At 58.8% G+C, this 19,810-nt stretch overlaps 4 protein-coding genes across 7 annotated transcripts; 2 read left to right on the top strand and 2 right to left on the bottom strand.

Annotated features, from left to right (window-relative positions):
• Positions 1 to 46: 46 nt before the first annotated feature.
• On the top strand, positions 47 to 2,719 carry RBM8A (RNA binding motif protein 8A). The gene is made up of 6 exons (XM_062511293.1): positions 47 to 157; positions 720 to 779; positions 887 to 964; positions 1,541 to 1,677; positions 2,056 to 2,192; positions 2,525 to 2,719. Exons 1-6 carry the CDS (start codon positions 91 to 93, stop codon positions 2,568 to 2,570), a joined length of 525 nt encoding a protein of 174 aa, XP_062367277.1. The 5' UTR covers positions 47 to 90; the 3' UTR covers positions 2,571 to 2,719.
• An 806-nt stretch (positions 2,720 to 3,525) lies between these two features.
• Positions 3,526 to 6,691, bottom strand: ANKRD34A (ankyrin repeat domain 34A). Its single transcript, XM_062511585.1, is given in 6 exon segments — positions 3,526 to 4,920; positions 5,540 to 5,743; positions 5,745 to 5,851; positions 5,854 to 5,906; positions 6,301 to 6,405; positions 6,657 to 6,691. Coding segments are annotated over 6 exon segments (1,899 nt in total).
• Positions 6,326 to 9,403, top strand: POLR3GL (RNA polymerase III subunit GL). Of its 2 annotated transcripts, none has more exons than XM_062511334.1 (8): positions 6,326 to 6,401; positions 6,672 to 6,809; positions 6,895 to 7,024; positions 7,295 to 7,363; positions 7,453 to 7,509; positions 7,603 to 7,670; positions 7,750 to 7,863; positions 7,950 to 9,403. In XM_062511334.1, the coding sequence occupies exons 2-8, from the start codon at positions 6,690 to 6,692 to the stop codon at positions 8,034 to 8,036; spliced, it is 645 nt and encodes a 214-aa protein (XP_062367318.1). In that variant the 5' UTR covers positions 6,326 to 6,401; positions 6,672 to 6,689; the 3' UTR covers positions 8,037 to 9,403. The 2 variants fall into 2 exon arrangements, with proteins under 2 accessions (XP_062367318.1, XP_062367319.1); XM_062511335.1 differs by lacking the exon at positions 6,326 to 6,401 and adding an exon at positions 6,472 to 6,487.
• Positions 9,404 to 10,616: 1,213 nt separating this feature from the next.
• TXNIP (thioredoxin interacting protein) lies at positions 10,617 to 13,805 on the bottom strand. Of its 3 annotated transcripts, XM_062511361.1 has the most exons (9): positions 13,371 to 13,805; positions 12,924 to 12,926; positions 12,690 to 12,762; positions 12,452 to 12,599; positions 12,074 to 12,176; positions 11,726 to 11,982; positions 11,466 to 11,622; positions 11,207 to 11,355; positions 10,617 to 11,119 (listed from the first exon to the last, which is right to left on the bottom strand). In XM_062511361.1, exons 1-9 carry the CDS (start codon positions 13,618 to 13,620, stop codon positions 11,084 to 11,086), a joined length of 1,176 nt encoding a protein of 391 aa, XP_062367345.1. In that variant the 5' UTR covers positions 13,621 to 13,805; the 3' UTR covers positions 10,617 to 11,083. The 3 variants fall into 3 exon arrangements, with proteins under 3 accessions (XP_062367345.1, XP_062367344.1, XP_062367343.1); XM_062511360.1 differs by lacking the exon at positions 12,924 to 12,926 and having other exon boundaries at positions 13,371 to 13,804; XM_062511359.1 differs by lacking the exon at positions 12,924 to 12,926 and having other exon boundaries at positions 10,617 to 11,355.
• Positions 13,806 to 19,810: the final 6,005 nt, after the last annotated feature.

Raw genomic sequence — 19,810 nt, 5'->3', positions numbered from 1 at the left:
CATGGCCGTGCCGCTACTTCCGCCGTGCGCCCTCCCGCTCTGGCGGCCACTTCCGGCGCGCTCCCGGCCTGCCTCGGTATTCTGGGCAAGATGGCGGACGTGCTGGATCTTCATGAGGCGGGCGGAGAGGATTTTGCTATGGATGAGGATGGGGACGGTGAGCACGGTGCTCGGGCGATACCGTCCGGCCTAGAGCGGCCTCGCTGGCCGATCCGGTCGGGCCCCGGCTCGGCGGAGCCGGTCCCGCCGCCTCTGGCCGCGCCCCCAAACCCCGTCGGCGTCATGGACAGCCCCAGCCCGGGACGGGTTATTCACGGCCTGGGGTGGGGGTTTCTGTCCTTCCCGGGGGGCTCCTGCTCGGCATTGGGGGGTCATTCCTGGCTCAGAGGGTCGTTCCCAGCATGGGAGATGGATCCCGCCTGTCCGTAAGGGCTCATTCCCGGCTCGTGGGATCATTCCTGGACCGGAGGAATTCTAGGGGTCCCCTGTCCCGCCCGGGGAAGGTCATTCCTGTTGTGGGGAAACTGTCCTGTCTTTCCCGGGGGTGTTCCTGCCTGCACCAGGGAGTCCTGCCCAGCCCAGGTGGGTCTTTTCTGACCCAGGTACATCCTTCCCAGGGGGGCCCTTGCCAGCCAGGATGAGGGCTCCCTGTCCATCCGGGGGGACTCCCTGCTCCTGCTGACTCCATGATCCCATTCCCTCCCTGCAATTCCTACCAGAGAGCATCCACAAGCTGAAGGAAAAGGCCAAGAAGAGGAAGGGCCGTGGCTTCGGCTCAGGTGAGGCCCCAAGATGCCCCCAAACCCCTTCCCTGGTGCTCTAGGAGGGGCTGGGTGATCCTGAAGTTTGGGGCCCCTGTTCTTCCCTCATTTTCCTTCCTTTCCAGAAGAAGGATCCCGCGCTCGGGTGCGCGAAGATTACGACAGCGTCGAGCAGGACGGGGATGAGCCAGGGCCACAGAGATGTGAGGGGGGACACTGGGGACCTGGAGGGCTTCATGGGGGCTCTGCAGCTCTGGATCAGGGCTCAGCCCTGCTGGGGCAAGCCCTTCCCATCCCTCATTCCCAGGATTTATTTTAGGGCAAACTCCAGCTCCATATCCCCTTCCCAAGGTTGGGATGGGGGAATTTGGTGAAGATGCTCCTTCCTGAGAACCCCATGGCCTCCAAGTGCCACCAGAGGCACTTTCCCCATGGAAGGGAGGGGGAATGGGGGGGGGACAGGTGTCCTGGATTTGGGTTCAGCTCTGCTGGGCTGAGCTTTCCCCAACCTCACCCAGGATTTGTGGTCTTTGGGCCTCCGTCTCCTAGCTGTGAAAAAAGAGTGACTTTGGGTGACAGACCCTTTCCTGGGGACCCGCCATGGGAAGGAGGAAGAATTGGGCCCATGCTGGGATGATTCTTCCCCACCTTCCCAGGATCGCTTTTGGGTCAACCCCCAAATCTCACCCGTGGGGGCTCCATGTCCCTTCCCCAAGGCAAGGGATTTTAGGGAGAAAGCTCCATTCCCAGCTCTGTGACCCCCCCTTTTTCCTGCCCAGCCGTGGAGGGCTGGATCCTGTTTGTGACAGGGGTGCACGAGGAGGCCACAGAGGAGGATGTGCACGACCGATTCGCTGAATTTGGGGAGATTAAGAACATCCATCTGAACCTGGACCGGCGCACAGGATACTTAAAGGTGGGGGGCAGGGGGTGTTTATGGGAACCCCCAGGCTGCATCTCAGCTTGGGGTGGGTTCTGGGCTGGGAGGCGCCATGGGTGCACCCCAAAAGTGAGCCAATTCTGGGGGTTATGGGAGTCCCTGCACCTCAAAATTGACTTACTGGGAGGTCCCTGCGTCCCAAAACTGAGCTGGGGGTTGGGCCGTGAGCTGGATTCCCCTGGTGCCTGGGGTCATTCCCATTCCTGGTCCTAACCCCAGAGTGAACATGGGGTTCCCAGTGCCTTGGCTCACTCCCATTCCTAAACCCTGGGTGTCAGGGGATCCATGCACCCCAAACCTGAGCTGTGAGTTACCCCGGTGTCCAGGCTCATTCCCAATCCAATCCCATCCCAGGGCTACACGCTGGTGGAGTATGAGACGTACAAGGAGGCGCAGGCAGCCATGGAGGGGCTCAACGGGCAGGAGCTCATGGGGCAGCCGGTCAGCGTTGACTGGTGCTTCGTCAGGGGCCCCCCCAAGGGCAAGCGGAGGTGAGGGGGTTCCTGGGAACTGCAGGAGCTGGGAATGGGAGGGACCTGGGGGAGCAATTGAGCCCTTGGCTAGGGGAATGGGGGCATTCCAAGCACCATTATGGAGGTGGCCGGGTTAAAATAGGGATAAACACCCCAAGATGCCCTTCTAGACTCCTTCCTTCCCTCTCCTTTCCTCCATTTCCTGCACTCTTCCCTCCCTTTCCACCCCCTTTTCCTCTTTCGTCCCACTTCTTTCCCTTTTCCCCCTTCTTTTCTTTACTTTCCCCATTCCCTTATCCTCTTTTCCCTTACCTACTTTTCCCCTTCCCCACCTCTTCCCTGTTTTCCAGGGGTGGGCGCCGGCGGAGCCGCAGTCCGGACCGGCGTCGCCGATGATGGATCCAGACTTCCACCCGTTTGTGTTGAGACCATACTGGGGGAAACTGGGAAAACTGGGATTTGTACACAGCCTTGAGGAGCCAAACCAGCTCCATCCCTGGGAAAATTTGGGGTTTATGGAATTTTATTGTTTTCAAAGGACAAATAAGAGGGAAGCAGCAGTCTCTGAGGGCTGGGGGGGATTTCCCTCAGGTCTGGGGGAGATCCCTCCCAGCCCCCCATCTCAGTACATCCCAGGAGTTTTTTTTCCATGCCCCAGGCAAATTGTCCCTAAATCTCCCATGATATTTATCCCACCAGGAATTCCTTGTTTTCTGTTAAATAACAAGATTTTGTCTAAGTTTGTCTTCTCGTTCTTTGTCCTTCATTAAAGCTCCCCAGCTCCTCTCATGCCCCTTTCCCTAAAATCCCTCCCCAGCCAGGCTGCTGGATCCCCAAGGATCCTGAGGATCACTCCCAGCCTGGCAGTAGAACAACTCTGGTCTTGGAAAACATTTTTTTTTTTCACTTAAAACTGCCATTGGGAAGCAATGGCTGTGCAAAGCTTGGGGGGACCCAGTGGGGTCCCTGTGCCCAGAAGTACAGGTGTCTGGTTGTGCCAGCATCCAGCTGTGCCCCCAGCTGTTCCCTGTGTCCCCAAACCCACTGATGGGCTCACCCTTCCCACTCAGAGCTACTGAGCTACACTGGGGCCTTTACTGCCAGACCCTGGGGACCCCCAGTGATGGGTCTAGGGGAAAAAAAGCTGCTGAGAGGATGAAGCGGGAGCAGGAGGAGGATACTGGGGGGACCTGGGAGTTGAGAATGCACCCACCAGCTCCCCGAATTTGCGGCCGTGCAGAACTTGTGCCGACAGAGGGATGAAAGAGTTGATCCTCAGAAGGGTTCAGAGCAAACGGTACCACCGCCCAGGGTGAGGCCTTCCCAGAGAGGTCCTGGGCTTGGGGGGTTCCTAAGAGCCAGACTCGGGAGCCAGCCCCCCGCAGAAGGCCCCGAGATGCCGCAGAGCTTCTGGCTGCATGGAATGCCGGCGGAGCAGTGCTCGGGGGGGCAGCGGGGGGAGCAGCCCCGCCCTGCCCGGCCCGGGGGGTTCCAGGGGAAGCGTTCCAGAGCCACGGCGCTCCAGCAGCCCAGCCGGGTGCCGGAGCAGCCCTGGGGTGGCTAGCTCAGGATTAGGGGGGTCCCGGCGCAGGGGTTTACCCCGTGGAGGATCGGGGGCTGGAGCCCAACGCCCCGGGGTGGGGACAGGGGGCACTCGTTCTGCCCAGGTGACTCCTGGCAGCCCTGAGGCCTCGCGCCCCTCCACACTGTGCCGGCGTGGGCGCAACCGCAGCCCCTCCAGCCCCACTACCAGCCGCTCTGGGGATGCTGACGTCCCTTCCAGGGGCCCCCGTGGGCCCTCAGGGGAACCCCACGAACCTTCTGAGGGGCCCCTTGTCCCCTCCAAGGGTCCCCATATCTCATCTAAGGTTCTCTGTGCTCCCTCTGAGGCTCCCTGCGTCCCCTCCAGGCTTCCATGCGTCCCCTCGGAGTGTCCTCGCATCCCCTCCACCCCTGGCACCGCCAGCCCCCACGGCTCCGAGTTGAGCCTCTTCAGCTGCCGCTTGGGCGCAGCCCGGGCTGGTTCTGGAGCGGCGCCCGGAGCCGTGGGTGGGAAGCGGAACACGTCACGCTCCTCGTCCCTCGCGCCGGCACCCGGCGACGCCGCCGCCCGCACCTGCACCTGGGACGGGGACGCGCAGAGAGCGGGCGACGGGGGCGAGTTCAGGTACTGCCGGGTGGTCTTGGTGCCGCGGGGCGACGTGGCCGAGGTGATGATAATGACGTCGCGCCCGCGCTCCCGGCACGCGTCCAGCAGCACCTGCAGCGTCTCCCGGTCCCCGCGCTCCAAGGCGTAGACCAGCGCGGATCCACCGGCGTAATCCCGGGCGCTGGGGTCGGCGCCGTGGGCCAGCAGGATGGTGACCACGGCCGGGCCGGCGCGCTCGACGCAAGCGTGCATCAGCGCCGTCTTCCCGGATTTGTCGGGAATGTTGGGATCGGCGCCGTTCTCCAGAAGGTACTGGACCATCCGCGGCTGTTCGGGCGGGTCGGCGTAGCCGGCACGGCACGCTGCCATCAGCGGCGTCGTGCCCGCGGCGTTGCCTTCGTTGATGTAGGCTCCCCCTTCCAGCAGCAGCCGGGTCAGGCGGAATTTCCCTTGGGATACGGCGCGCAGCAGCGCCGAACCCTCCGCCGGGATCATGGGGAGCCCCTGTGGCACCGCGGCGCTGGGGGCGCGGCGGACAGGGCTGGGCATGGCCGGGCTCGCGGGACGGAGTGCGGGGACAGGGCTGGCACTCGCTCACTGCAAGGGGACAGGACGCGGGGTGAGACCCCCGAGTGCCCCGGCATGGGAACAGGGTCGGACTCCCCCTGACAGGCACAGGGCGAGATGCTGCAGTCCCTCCAGGATGGGGTGTCCCCCCTCCCTACCTCAGTTTCTCTAACAAGAGAGGTTTCCCTCGATGCCGAGCGCCCCAGCCCGTGTCCCTCACCCAAGTCCCCCCTGCCCGCACCCACAAATCCCACCTGCCCCTGCCGCAGCTCCTCACGCATTCCTCAAATCCCTTCCTGCACCCCCTCCTCATCCTCCCTCTCCTACCTTTGTCCTACCTGCTTCCCCTGCCCACAGCCCCATCCCTAGCTGTACTCCTATACCCTGTCTGTACCCCCATCCCTGCCGGTACCCTGATCCTCGTCCACACCCCATCCCTGCCCGCGCGGTTTCCATGGCGACGGCCGCTCATCCCGCTCCCACCGGCCGCGAAAACGCCGGAGAAGCCACCACCTTCCCCGTCCCCTCAGTCCCCGCAGTGAGCCACCCCCGAGCCCGGGCCTGGGGGGCTGTCCTGTCATCCCCTGACGGAGTGGAGACACCCCATAGCGGGGACGCCCCATCCAGTCCCTCTCCATCCCCATTTTACCGTGGCAACCGGAACGTGGGGTCCCTCCTCTCCAGGTCCCGCTTCCCACGGCCCCGGGGATGGGGGTGTCGGAGACAGCGGCTCGTGGCCGCCATCCCGGCCTGCCGCCGGTGATGCGGGGAGCGGGAGGTGATGCGGAGGGTCCCCCCCCCGCCCCGCAGCGCTATTTTTGGCAGCTGCCGGCGCAGGGCGGGGGGGGCGGGGGGGGGGCTGGAGCAGGATGAATCACCCACGGCGCATCCAGCGCCCGGCCCTGCGTGGGAGTGAGGAGGGGGGCGCAGGGGCCGGGGGACACAGGAGGCTGCGGGGGAGGCAGCGGGACTGGGGGTCACAGTCCAGCAGGACTAAGGGCCGTGGGGCAGCGGGACTGCGGGGTTCCAAATCAGTGGGGCTGGGCTCAGCCAGGGTGGTCCTGGTACCGGGGAGCCGAGTTATCCCGGGGCCGAAGGGTTGGGGGTTCTGGCCGGGGGACCTTTGGATCCCCCTTTTCCCTTATCCCTTTTAATGGCCCTTCTCTCACCCCAGTTCCCTCACCCCTTTTTTTAATGCCCCTTTTCTCAATTCCCCAATTCCCTTACCCCTATTTTTAATGCCCCTTTTCTCACCCCAATTCCCTTACCCCTTTTATTAATGCCCCTTTTCTCACCCCAATTCCCTTACCCCTATTTTTAATGCCCCTTTTCCCTTACCCCCCCATTCCCTTTTTCCCGCCCCTCCATCCCTTGATCCTTTTCTTGGCCCCGCCCCCCTCTCTGATCCACCAATCAGCGCGGGGTTTGCGCAGGAGCTCCTCCCTCTGCGCGCCGGCGCGTGCGGAGCGACTGCGCTTGCGCGGGGCGGGACCGGCGCATCGGGACCGGGGGTACCTGGGGGGGGGAGGGGGGACCGGAAACGGGAATGGAGACGGGGACGAGGGAGAGAGAGAGAGCGGAGAGCCTGGGACAGGGAGTGCGGGGACTGGGGGGACACAGCGGGACCAGGAGCCGGGACGCGGGATAATCGGGCCTGGGGGTACAACCGGGACCGGGTCGAGTGAGTGAGACCGCGGGGAGGAGGGAAAGGACCGAGGACTTGGGGCACCAGCGGGACCGGGCAGGGGGTGGAGGTGTCACCGTGCCCTCCTCGTCCCCAGCGGGCCCCGGGACTCAGCATGGCGGGCCGGGGCCGCGGCCGGGGCCGGGGCCAGATGACGTTCAGTGTGGAGGCCGTGGGGATCGGGAAGGGGGACGCTCTGCCCCCGCCCACGCTGCAGCCCTCGCCCCTCTTCCCGGTGAGTGCTCCGGGGGTTTGGGGGTCCGGAGACTGCTCGGGGGTTGAGGCCTGGCACGCTCTTCACATCCGTGCCCCTGCCGCAGGCCCTGGAGCGCCGCGCCGCGCCCCTGCCGGGGGGCGAGGAGAGCGAGTACATGCTGGCCCTGAAACAGGAGCTGCGAAGGGCGATGAGGGGGCTGCCTTACTTCGTCAAACCGGGGGCACCCCGCAGAGGTACCGGGGGGTGGGCACGGGGGTTGAACGTGAGTCTGTCCCATTCCCCATTGTCTCCTCCTCGCCTTGGTGCTCCCTAGCCTTTCCAGCGCCGTCACCCCCACTTCACCCCTCACCCCACTAGGCTGGGACTCCCCAGCCCTCCCATTTTATCCCCCCCGGCTGCACCACCCCGTGCCATCAGCCATCCCCACGTGGGTCCCACGCGTGTCCCCAGGGGTGGGTGTCCCCTAAGTCCCCCCAGAGTGTTTCCCCACCTTCCCCCCACAGACATTGAGCGCTACTCAGACAAATACCAGCTCTCCAGCCCTATGGACAATGCCATCGACTGGAACCCAGGTGAGGGGACACGGGAGGGGATCTGGGGGGGACGTGGGGTTGACTGGGAGGCCGATCAACCTCCCACTTCGCCACATTTTTCCCCCCAGACTGGAGGCGGCTCCCACGAGAGCTGAAGATCCGGGTGCGGCGGCCAAGGAAAGGCAGTGAGTGACCCCTTCCTGCCCCCACCCCGTGTGTCCCCTCTTTTCCCCCAGGGGCTGACAGCCTCCTGTGCCCCCCCCCCCCCCCCCCACCAGGGACTGCTTCCCTCATCCGCAAGCAACACGTGGCACTCGACAAGGAGGAGACTATTAAGAAGCTGGAGGTAGAAAAGTGACGGTGGGGGTGTCCCCACTTGCTGGATTTTGGCATCTCCCCCAGTAACACTGCCCTGACCCACCCAGAGCCTGGAGAAGAAGGAGGAGGAGGTGACATCAGAGGAGGAAGAGGAGAAGGAGGAGGAGGAAGAGGGAAAAGAGGAGGAGGAGGAAGAGTACGATGAGGAGGAGCACGAAGAGGTGGAAAGGGGGAACCTTGGGGGGCGGGGCTCGTGGGGTGGGGACATCCCCAGGTACCACCATGTTCCCCCTGTGTCCTCCCACAGGAGACCGACTACGTCCTGTCCTACTTTGACAACGGGGAGAGCTTCGGCCCTGACAGCGATGATAACGGCGATGAGGCAGTGTACTGACCCTGAGAACGGGTACCTCCAAGAGCAGGCACCCCCAGGCCGTAGGGAACCCCGAGAGTGGGGACCCTTCTGCAGCAGCGGGGACACACTGAAAGCGGCGACTCCCACACGACAGCGACCCCTTGCCCCACCCACAGGACGGTGTGACCCCAGTTAGCAGGGGTCCCCTCAGCTTCCCAGGACAGTTGGGACCCCCCTCACCTGGAAGCAGAGCCCCTCTTACCCCTCGGGGACTTTGGGGTCCCCTGTGCTCCCGTCATTGCTCCGTGCCACCACGAGGTGGCGCCGGTGCTTCAGGGCAGGGGTTGGGGCGGGACCCTCCAATTTTGGGAAGCTCCGGGGCCCCAAGCGGGGTGAGGGAGACACGGGGGGGATCGCGCTTTTTTGGGTGGCTTTTGGTGGGCTAGGGAGTCCCCAAACGTGCCTCGGCCACCCTCTGACCAACCCTGCCACCCTCCTTTGGCAGCAACTTCTTATTTCCTTTTGTGCTTTTTTAAAACTAATTTCGCATGGATTGAAGTGGATGTTGGTATTTCTGGTTCAGCTGTGGGTGCTTTTTGCGTGGTTGAGGTTGGATAAGGGGGTTACCAGGGACAAAGAGGGACTGTAAAGGGGAAAAGGGTTTTTTGGGGAGTGAAAGGTGGTTTTTTGAGGTGGGAAATGTGTTTCTTTGATGAAGGAAAAGGTGGTATTTTGTAAAGTAAGGTTTTATGGGGAGAGAAAGGTGGGGGGGGGTTTGGGGTGGAAAATGTGGTTTTCAGAAAATAAAGGTTTTTTTGCAGAGAGAAAGGTATTTTTTGGAAAAGGTTTATTTGGCTGGGCAAGTGGATTTTTTGGGAGGGAAAGGTACGGTTTTTTTTAGGAATTAGTTTTTGGAGGGAGAAAAGGTGGATTTGGGGGGGGGTTTCGAGGGGAGAGGGTTGGATTTTTTGTTTTTTTGGTGGGGAGAAATGGCTCTTTTTGGAGCGGAGTGTTTTTGTGGGGATAAAGGTGTTTTGGGGAAGGGCAATGTGGGTTTTTTTATGGAGGAAGGAGTATTGTTCTGGGACAGGGGTGTGTCTGTGGCTGCTCACATGAGAGTCACATGCTGGCCCCCTCTCCCCCCCCCCCAGGCCGGTTCCTGTTTGTGGCTGTGAACATTCCAGCAGTTCTGCACTTCCAGCTGCTCTCATGCCATCCCCATTTTTATCCCTGTTTCTCTTTTTCTCCCCTCTTTCCAGCTGTCTGTGGGAACCATGGGACTCCCATCTGTAGCCCCCGGGGGTGGGATCTGCCCCCCCCAGCTTGGGGAAGGATTTGGGGCTGGATGAGGTGCCCAAATCCCGTGGGTACGTGTCACCCCCGTCAGCTGCGTGCCTCAGTTTCCCCGGTACTGTGGGGCCTGTCCCACCTCCGTAGGGTCCCCTCATGCTTCCATCCTGTTCCCATTCCATATTCCTACCCCATTCCAGCCCTGGAGGCTCTCGCTGCTCCCCTGCCAGTGCTCCCAGTTTACCCTAGGCCCTTTGGCCCAGTTGGAATTTGTCAGGAAGCTCCGGAGCCAGCACAGATGGCAGACCCAGAGCCAGGGAGTTGCCCTGGAAGGGGTCCCCAAAAACCAGGGAGGGTCAGGCTGAACTCCCAGATCTGTGTGGATCCTGCTCCAGAGCTGCTCTTGCACAGAGGCCAGGCAGAGGAATGGTGGGGGAGGTTTATGGCCTTAATTAGTTTAATTAGGGATGTAAAGTGGGGAGGGGGGCAGGGTGAGTGCAGGGTTCAACCCCTGCGGGAAGAGGGGGAGCTCGGGAGGTGGTGCTGCCTTTTCCAGCGGGGAGAATGAACTCTTTCTGGGGGCTGTTACTGCAGGCTGGCAGTTTCTCCCTGATTTTTCGGGGGGTGGGCCCTGGGCTGCCTGCGGCCCCCACTTCCCACAGCCCTCTCGGCCCGGCCCATCCCTGGCCCAGACTGGGATGACCCTTTGCCTCCTTGGCCGGGAGCCAGAATGGCTCCAGCTCCAAAGGAAAACTGAGGCACGAACGGGGATAAGGCTGGGTGGGGGGGGGGGCAGTGGGGGAGGCAGTGCAGTTTTGGGAGGGCTCCAAATGGGAGAGAGGGGAAGCAGCAGAGCCAAGGTCATGGCCCTGTTCTTCGACACCAGCACCTTTCACCCACATCCCAAAAATCTGCTAAGAGGGGGCTCTTAGAGCAGTTCCAAGAAAAGGAAGAGCAGAAATACAACCCCCCCCTCCGCTGACTCCGTTTCCCCACCCTGCACCCCCTCGGCCTGTGGTTATCTCTCTGTGCTCGTTTCCCCTCCTTGTACCACTTTTCTGCTCGGCTTTTTGCTTTTTCTCCTGTAAAAACCAGAAGACCTGCTTCCCCCCCCCCCCCCGGCTGCTGCCCGGAAAAAACAAAAAATTGGGAAACTAAGGTCAGTTCCCACTCCCGGCGTGTTTCTGCCATCCTCCCACCCCCAAGAGAGACATGAGACAGAGGCACCGTTTCATTCGTTTATTACAAATTTTGCCCCCCAGGGGCTGCAAAAAGGTACAAAATTCGAAAAATTTGCATTTTTGTGCTTCCCCCCCCCCCCCCCCCCTAATTCTACGTACAAAACCCAAGAGTACAAAAGGCGCCGGGTGCAATACCGGGTTTGTGTTGCGACAGGATGGAGTCATGTTGTTACAGCGTCCCCCTGCCTCGGCGGGAGTGCAGGGCAGCCAGAGCAGCACCCAGATTTACAGAATTAGGATGGAATTAGTTAAAAACAGAATTTCCTGCCCGTCACCATGTGTCATGACAGGGCAAGGACGGGCAGTGTGTCCCAACAGCCGTGACAGCCAAGGTTTCCCAGCACTTTTCCAGCTGGATCTGCCTTTTCTCCTCCCAGTCCTTGAGGGTTCTCTGCTGGCTCAGAGTGCCAGGGATGGCCCCTGGAACAGTGGTTCCTCGGGAACGTAGCAGTTCCTTGGGAATGTGGCAGTTCCTCAGGAGCACTTCCCCTCCAGGTGTGCGTGGCACATGGAGTCGAGTCCAGAAACGCGGGAGGGACCCGCTGGGCGTGCTGCTCACTGGACATTGTTATTGGCGACACAGGGATCGACCTGGGCGACGGAGCAGGAAGCAGGTGAGGGATCCAGGCAGGTGATCCCAGATCCACCTGGCCCGTCCCGTGCCGGTGCCGCGCTCACCTCCGTGTAGGTGGGGGGAGGCATGAACTTGAACTCGGGAGCGTACATGAAGATGGGGCTGTCAAATCCATCGGGATCATCGAGGAGTGGCGTGGTGGGGCTTTCCAGCCGGTGATCCTCAGGAACGATGTCCAAGTAGCACGGGGGTGCTGTGGGATGCAGGGAGGGATTCGTGAGCTCGGCTGCGTGCGGCCCTCAAGCCGCTGAGGGGAGGGCTCCCCACACCGTGATCCCACCCTGCAGATCCCACTCCACTCACCCTCTGGAGCATCCGGGAGGTTCAGGTCCACCCAGCTCATCTCAGAACTCGTCTGACTGGCCATGCTGGAGCTGCGGCTCCCGATGCCAGAGCGACTCCCGATGACCAGCGGCAGCTCCAGGATGATCTTCTTGGAGCCCGGGACGCTGACGTAGATCTGCAGGACAGCAGAGATTTAGGGGTGTTAGGGTCAGGATGAAGATCCCCAGGATAAGGAGGAAGATAAGGGGGAGGACGAGGGGATGAGGGACCCCAATCACCTGCAGGAAATACTCCACACGCAGGATGTTGCAGCCCAGGATAGAGGGTTTCAGCTTCCGCACGCGAATGGTTTTGCCACGCCAGGATTCGGAGGTACCAGAGATGATGTGATTGCCACGAACGCAGGAGAGTTTCTGGGAGAAGACCTTGGTCTGGCCATTGGCCAGGTATGTGTGCTTGGCCACGATGGCCGCCTTGGGCACCACGATGCGCGAGCAGGTGTTCTCAAAGTCTGCGTTGATACAGATCTCGTCGCCTGCCGAGGGAAGGACCCAGACGTTAGGGATGCTCGAGGGTTTCCTTACAGGTTCCCCCACTTCCAGTTCCCCGTTCCCAGCAATCCTCACCTTCACAGAAACCTTTCCTGTCGATCTGGGCGCTGACAGACACTCGTCCATCTGGGATGAACATACACGACACTTTCTTCTCCTTCTTGGCTGCAACCGGAGACTGTGGAGAGAAGGAACAGTCACACACTGGCCGCATCCTGTCCTGTCCTTCTCACCCTCCCTTCCTTCCTTCCTTCCCTCCCTTTTTGCAACCAACCCTCAAATTCCCCTGGAGTACAGAACACGCCCCACCCAGTGTCAGTTTCTGGAATTATCCACAACTCCTTAATCCCACCCTTAATCCCACTCAGCCCAAATCTCATTAAAGATGACACTGGGTTGGGTTGACCCTCCCAAGGGCTTTTCTCTCTAGCCTTTGCAGCACTCGGGGCTCACCAGCAATTCTGGGGTGTTCACATCCACAGGATCCATCACCTCGAAGCGTTTTTTGACCTGCTGTGTGGGGCAGGCTGGACGCTCCAGAGACGCCTTCACCCAGTAATCCACGGAGCCGTACTTCCCTTTGAATGTGGTGCCCAGCGGCCTACGGACATGCAGAGGGTCACTCCACAGCCAAACCATGGATTTTCCAATTTAATTCCATCCCCAGTGGCAGGTGCTGCCTGATACTCACCCCTGGGGCAGTTCAAAGCCAAATTTGTACTCGTACTTGTTCCCAGGTCTCAGGATGACGGAGCCGTCCTCATCTGGAGGAGAGAAGGGGAGGGAAACATCAGATGGAGCTCCAGGGCGTTCCTCAGTTCCAAGGGTGTTGGGTAACACACCCCAGGAACCCCGTGTTCTCTTCATGCTGCTCCATTCACCTCACCAACATCCCAAGCCCCCGGGGCAGAACACAGCACCTCACTGGCTCCATCCCAGCTCTAGCTCCTCCTTATCTCCTGGCTCCAGCCCCCGGGTGTGACCCTGTGCCCCTCCCTGACTATGCCGCCAATGTTACCAACCCCTGTGGAGTCAAAACACACCACGGGAGTTCCCCAAACTCTGATTTTGTCCTTCAGCTCCCGGACTTCGACTTGACTTGGTGAAACCTTCCAGTGTTCGTAAGTTCTCCTAGATTTGGTCATTTATCCAGATTCCAGACACAGCGTCAACTCTGTGCTGGTGATCAAGGGGGTCCATTAGGACCAACAGCACCCATGTGGCCAGTCCCAAGGCTGTCCCTGTCTCTTTGTCCCCTCCCAAAGCCTCTGCTCCCACCCAGCCCCATATGGCCAAGCCCTGGGCCAGAGTTGGGTTTGGGGTCATGGTGTTTAAAGCAACCCTTGCCCCCCCTACAGCCCCGTGCCCTCACCCGTGGGCTGCTCCTCAAGCGCCAGCACGTCCTCGAAGCGCAGGTACTCCATCTCCTGCCGGCACTGGGCCGGGCCCTTGGCCCAGGTCACCCTGGCCACACCACATGCCAACACCTTGACGGAGTTGACACGGGTCACCTCGGCCACCTCCACCAGCACACGCCCAGCCACCTTGTCCCCGCTGCAGTACACCTTGTCAGGCTCGCTGAAGGCCACCGTGAAGCTCTTCACCTTCTTGAACATCACCATGGCTGGGGCAGCACAAACTCGCACAAAACAACGGCTGCGGGGCTTTATCCCCGTGGAGCAACAAAAGCCGTCCGAGCCAGGCAAGTCCGGGGCAAAGAAAAGCGATGGAACGCTTTGTTTTGAGATGCTGCGAAGTCCTCCCACGCAAACCCTCCGCAGCTCCTCAGCGCTCTGCGGAAGCCGCTGCCGCCGATGCCTTTTATAGGCTCGGGAGCACCGCCCACCCCCGCCCGCGCCTGTTGCTGCCGGGGCCGCCACGCTGAGGGCGCGTGGCCAGGCGTGCTGCTCGCGTGATCAGCGCACCCATTGGCCGCCGCTGCCTTGTTTACAGCAGTGCTGACCAATCAGAGCGGCGGCCGCGGAGCGTGGACAGCGTGTGAAGGAAAGACGCGCGTGTTCAATGGGGCGGGACAGGACGGAGGCGGAGTGACAGCTCGGAGCGCCAATGGGGAGCGAGGACGGGCGGTGGCTGTGGCCAATGGCGAGCGCGGAACACGATGTCATGTTCCTAGGCTCAGGGGCCGTGGGGGTGCTGCTCCCTGTTTGGGACAGGCTATGTTGTACTGGGCGAACTGGGAGCGGCCAGGCCGGGCCTTGGGGCGGGGGGGCGGCTTCATCCCGTTCCTCAGACTCCTTCCCACCCAGGGCAGCCCCCACTGTCCCCCCCCCCGAGGAATCCTCAACCCCCCCCCCCCCAGTGAACCCTTCCCTGTTACCTGGGGTAAATAAGGGGGGATTTGGGGTACGGGATGGAGCGTGACTAATCGAACTCCTCTGGGGAGGATTCTCCCCTCTCTGCTGCTTCCACAGCCCCCGTTCCCCAGAAGCCCTTCTATTCTGGGGGGTTCTCTCGGGGGTATTCTTGCCCCCCACTCACTGCCCCTTTTACTTGGGGTAAATAAGGGTGAGTTTGGGGGTTCCCTCCTTCCTTCTGGTGTGTTTGTGGGACTGTTTCCACCACCTCTCTTGCTTCCCACTCTGTTTTAAGGATACTTCCTACTCCTTCTTCCCCAAAATATCCCTCCCAAACAGTGATCCAAGGTGCAGCAAACACTGGCATCAATTCCATAAACCGTGGCCCCATCTTCCAGGTGGGATTTGGGGAGTAGGACAGGATTTTGCCTCCCGCCCCACTCCCTCCAGGAGACTTTGGCTTCCAAGAAACCCTCAGATTTCCCTCCCTGGATCAGCATTACTCCAGGACAGGAGCTAGCTCTTTCCCACTTTATTTCCCAAGCCTTAGTGCTTTCCCAGCTCAGGAAAGTGCTGGGAGCAGAGGAAACAGGAGAACAATGCTCATAGAGCAACCCAGCACTGGAGCAATGGAACTGGGGGGGCTCCCCACCCTGATGAGGAACCCGGAGGTGTTTTTCTTGGGAGTTGTCCTTCAGAGGTTGTTTGTCCGAGTGTTCCTGGCACTTTTCCTGCCCTTCCATTGCCTCCTTCCCCCAGAGTTAATTCACACCTGATCGTATAAACCGATAAAGCGCCGGATAAACCGTGGGGTATAAACTGTTCTCCTGCCAAACCGCAGGACAGAATTCCTCCTTGAGAGGGAATTATTCTGTGGTTTGGTGCAGAATGGAGGAATTGCACCTTTTTTCCTCCAGACCCCATTGTCTTCCACTAAGAAAAAGTTGATGGGTTAGTGGAGAATTAAGGATTTGCTCTAATTTGGCAAAGGTGGGGAGCTTTTTCCAGCCTTCCCTGCCATGGGATATTTGACCCCTTAGATCTGTGCTGGCGTTCCCGTCAGAGCCATGTTTATGCTCTCCCTCTCCAGTTCCCATCAGTGTGCACCTTTCCAAGGAAAGCGTCCCCAGCCTAGGGCTTAGACACATTCCAGCAAAGCCAAAGGGCCTTGGAGCCCCACGCTAAGGAACTTGTCAAGGATATGATCCAAGGCACGTTCCACATACCAAATCCTCCCTAAATTCTTCCAGACTTGCCAGTCAATTCTGCCCTTTCCCCCCCTGCCCTCCATCCAGTGGCAATCCCTGCTCCCCACTCTCTGCTGCCGGAATTCCCTCGGAGGTCAGACTTGCTCCAGGAAGTGTTCTCACACCAGCAGCACCCCTGGGTGGATCTGGAGGGTCGGGAACACTGTGGGACTTGCACTTGTAAAAAGCAAACTTCCCCAGTGTCAAATCTCCTTCAAAAAAAAAAAAATCACCAGGAGTTGTGGGCAGGGACAACCTGCTGCTCCCACTAAACTGTTGTTCAAGGCATTATTCATCCCCCTCAAAGCTGCTTTCCCGTGGGATTATGGGGCTCAGAAGATCCCCCACACTCATTTGCACTGCTGAAGGTGGATCGATGGGGAGAGTGGCAGGATCCATTGCTGTTCCCAGAGCTCTTAGCCAGGGGAGAGAGATGGCCAGGACAGTGTGACTAACACTTAGCCTCGGAATAACCCAATTCCCAAGCCACAGAGCAAGAAAATGGACCCTGAGGTGACTCACTGAGCTCCGGGTGGGTCCCAGGGAAGGAACTGGGCATGGCACAGACTTGTTTTCACCAGCACAGCTCCTGGTGCTGATAAGATCCGTGTTTTTCTGCTTCAGGTTATCAGGATTGGTTGCCAGGAGAAGCCACGGTACTCCTGTGACAGTCTGGCCTTTGTCCTTGCTATCAGACAAGCAGTATCCAGTCGGGATCGCTGGGAAGCCAGAGAGTTCCGGCAGCCCTGCAGCTTCTATGGGAAATGCTTCTCACCTTATATGGTCTCTTCCAGCATATTCCAGGCTTGGAGGGGGGAGAGAGGGCCAGGGAGGGACCCACAATGGCTGGAGCATAGGGACAGATTGTCCCGGTCGTGCGCTTGGGAGCTGGGGTGGAAAAGGCATTTCCTCTGGTTGTTTGTGTACAGGGAACATTGGGAATAGAGCCCAGCTGGAAAACAAGGGACTGTGGGACTGGGGTGGCTCCTGAAAAGCAGCTGCTTGTCCCACGCTGGGGATTTTCAGGAATGGAGGCTCCAGAGTGGGGCCAGGTCAGTTCCTAAATCCCAGCAGTGGTTTGGGGGTAGAAGGGAAGGTCTCTAGTGCTTGGCTGGAGGCAGAAAATGCTCAGCTATGCAGGATCACCAGGTACAGAGTTTTGTCATTCCTCAGAGATCTTCTAGGAACGGCTTGGAAAGCTCCCAGGACAGATTCCCACAAGGGATTCCCAAAATTTCCCCTTTTTTGCTGTTTTGTCCCCAGCAAAGTCTTTTGACTCCCATGTTTGAGATTCTCCAGGGACAGGGATCAAGATCCCCTTTTCCCCTTCCCTGAGTGGGGACAAGACCTCTCAGGGCTTGCACAGGAGGATTTTCCCCCTGAAGTTCCATTTTTGCAGCTCCCACTGGAGACTGGGATGTGAAAGCACTCCCTGCCTGGCAGTTCTTCATCCAGGTGGGATTTCTTCCCCTGTTTACTGCCCAGAGGGTGTTTTTGGAGCAGGGAGGGGGAAATAAGGCTCCGGAAGAGTTCAGCCATCCATAAACAAGGAGGAAATCAGATCTTGGGTCTGCAAAGCCCCATGTTTGTCATCTGCTCTGGCAGGAAGAGGCAGGGACATCAGCTCCACTCCAGCTAGAAGAGAGGGACTTCCCCCCGCTGCTGGCAGAGCCTCTGCCCCTCAGACAGCAAAGGAATATGGAATTTTTCCTCCTTTTCAGCAGCCAAAACTGCTCCAAGGCAGCGAGCAAGAGCTGCGAGTGTCCAACCTGGGGAAGAGAAGCGTGACTTGGAGCCATCTGGTCGCTGGAAGATGTCCCTGCCATAAGCAAGATGATCTTTAAGGTCTTTTCCAGCCAAAACCAATCTGGAATTCTGTAACTTCTGGTTGACTGGGGTAAGGATAGACATCCTGGCACTCTAGAGCTCTGACTGTGTCGGAGCCCTTCCTGTGTGCTGAGTTCTGTGGACATCTAGAGGCTTTCCCAGGAATGGCAGAGGATTCTCCATCCATCCATCCATCCATCCATCCATCCATCCATCCATCCATCCATCCATCCATGTCTCCTCTTCCGCAGGCCAGATTCCCCAGCTCTTGCTCGCAGTCTTGGAACAGTCTCGGCTGCTGAGAAGGAGGAAAATTTCCTTATTCCTTTGCTGTTGTGAACCTTCCTGGCTGTGAACACCTCCAGGGATGGTGTCCCAGCTGTGTTCTGAGCACCTCCACCTCACATGGGCCCTGTGACTCAGAGTCTCATCCCCTGGAGGAGGGACTTTGGCCAACGCTCCCTGGACAAGGTGACCTGGCCCACCTGGAGCAGCTCACCATGGGCTCCAGCTCTGGTCAGGGCAGGTATGGTCACAGCAGGTCACAGGGCCACCACCTCTGTCATAGGGCCACCACCTCCTCTGGACACCCTGCAGAGGCTCAAACTTGAGCCACAGCCAGGGGCTCAGCGCTGGGAAAATGTGCCAAGCATAGTATGGTCCTGGCCCACTCCCAAATTATTCCACATTGCTCCTCCTCAGTGCAAAGGAGACATGAGGTATCTCAAAGCCACACTCAGGGGGAGAACAGACCTCTTTCCCCCACCCTGAATACAGGAGTACAACACTGGCTCCAATCCAAGTTGTTGATGTGAAAAAGAGTGTTTCCATTGACGTCAGTGGACTTTGGATCGACCCTTTCCCTCCCTGGCTGACATCACTTGCTAAAAACCACCTCAGCCACTGCATCCAGCTCTGACAGGAGCCCACTTTGGGTGGCTCAGCATCCAGGTGCCCAGCCTGGGTAGTTGGAGCTGAGGGAGTTCAGGGTAGTCTCCCAAGGGGCAGGAGCAGAGGAGGAGCCCTCAAGGGAAGGTTTAGGTTGGATATCTGGGAAATTGTGTTCGTGGGAAGGGAGGTCACGTACTGGAATGGAGCAGCGGTGGAGGCACCATCCTGGGTGTGTTCAAAAACAAGTGCATGTGGTACCTGGGGTCATGGGTCAGTACTGGCCTTGGCAGTGCTGTGGGAGAGTTAATGATTGATGATCTGAGGTTTCTTCAACCTTAATGATTCCATAATTCATCAGCACCAGCTTCTCCATGTTGTAATCCAGTTGTCAGAAGTGTCCAGAGTTACTCCCAGTGTAACTCTGGGTCAGGTGGAGCTGCCAAGCCCCAAACTTGGAAGCAGAGCTCTGCAAATCAGGCGCATGTCTTCAGGATTCCTGGACATTTTCAGCCTGGGAGCTGCGCTCTAAATTTCAGAGGTGGCTCCTAAGAAAGGGTTGGCAAGGAAAGCACCAGGCCCAGTCTGGGTGATGCAGGTGATGGGCTGTTCAGGAGGAGGAAAAGTCTAATTCCATTGGGAACTCTCCTTTCCCCGTGGAATTCTTGTTGAATGGCTCTACTGGCCAACAACTAAAGGACAATTAGGTTCTGCATCATCAAATCCATCCCATTTCTACCAGGAGCACCAGCACTACCAATGCTGCTCCTGAGGATTTCACCCCTACAGAAGATTTTATCCCTACGGAGAACATTCTCCCCACAGAGGATTTTCTCCCCATGGAGGATTTTATCCCCCCATAGAGGATTTTATTCCTCCCCAGATTATTTTCTTCCCAAAGGGACCTGTGGAGCACATTGGGAAGCAGCCTGCTTTCCTTTCCTCATTCCTGCTTCATTTCATCCACCCAAAGCTCTGGAGTCAAAGGAGCAGGGCAGGAAGGAGATATTATTATCCTCATCTGCCACTGCTGCCCAAAGACATGAAGAGACAGATGACAGGAAATGGGGACTCAAAAATAGACCCCTTTAATGTCAAACCCATCAGGGATTACTAGGAGCAGGGTAAGAGACATGGAGCAGGTCTCCTGCTCGTTACTGTCTGCACTGATCACCCATCCAAGGGGGAATTTGCCATGATATCCATAAAATTATTCCCTATCATTCTTTGTGCTCTTGGAACAAAAGAATAAAGAGAGGGAAAACCCCATGGATGTATTGTAACATGAATTATAGAACCTCCCTTAACGGAGCCTCCATACCCGGAGGGGCTGCAATTCCCTTTTCCCCCATCTCCACAAGCCCTTCCTTCAATTCTGTGGGACAGGGATGGCCAAGTTTTTTAATACTTTATTAAAAATAAAGCAAAGCCTTCCCTGTGGAAAAGATTTTTCCTGTAGAACTCCATCTGCTTTACTTAAATCTTCTGAAATATGTGAAATGTGCCCTGCCCTCTGCAGTTCTGCACCTTCCACG

The sequence above is a fragment of the Cinclus cinclus genome, chromosome 31 (assembly GCF_963662255.1).
Source record: "Cinclus cinclus chromosome 31, bCinCin1.1, whole genome shotgun sequence".
Taxonomy (NCBI): domain Eukaryota; kingdom Metazoa; phylum Chordata; class Aves; order Passeriformes; family Cinclidae; genus Cinclus; species Cinclus cinclus.
The sequence above is the reverse complement of the archived record's forward strand: the minus strand, read 5'-3'. Positions and strand labels throughout refer to the sequence as shown.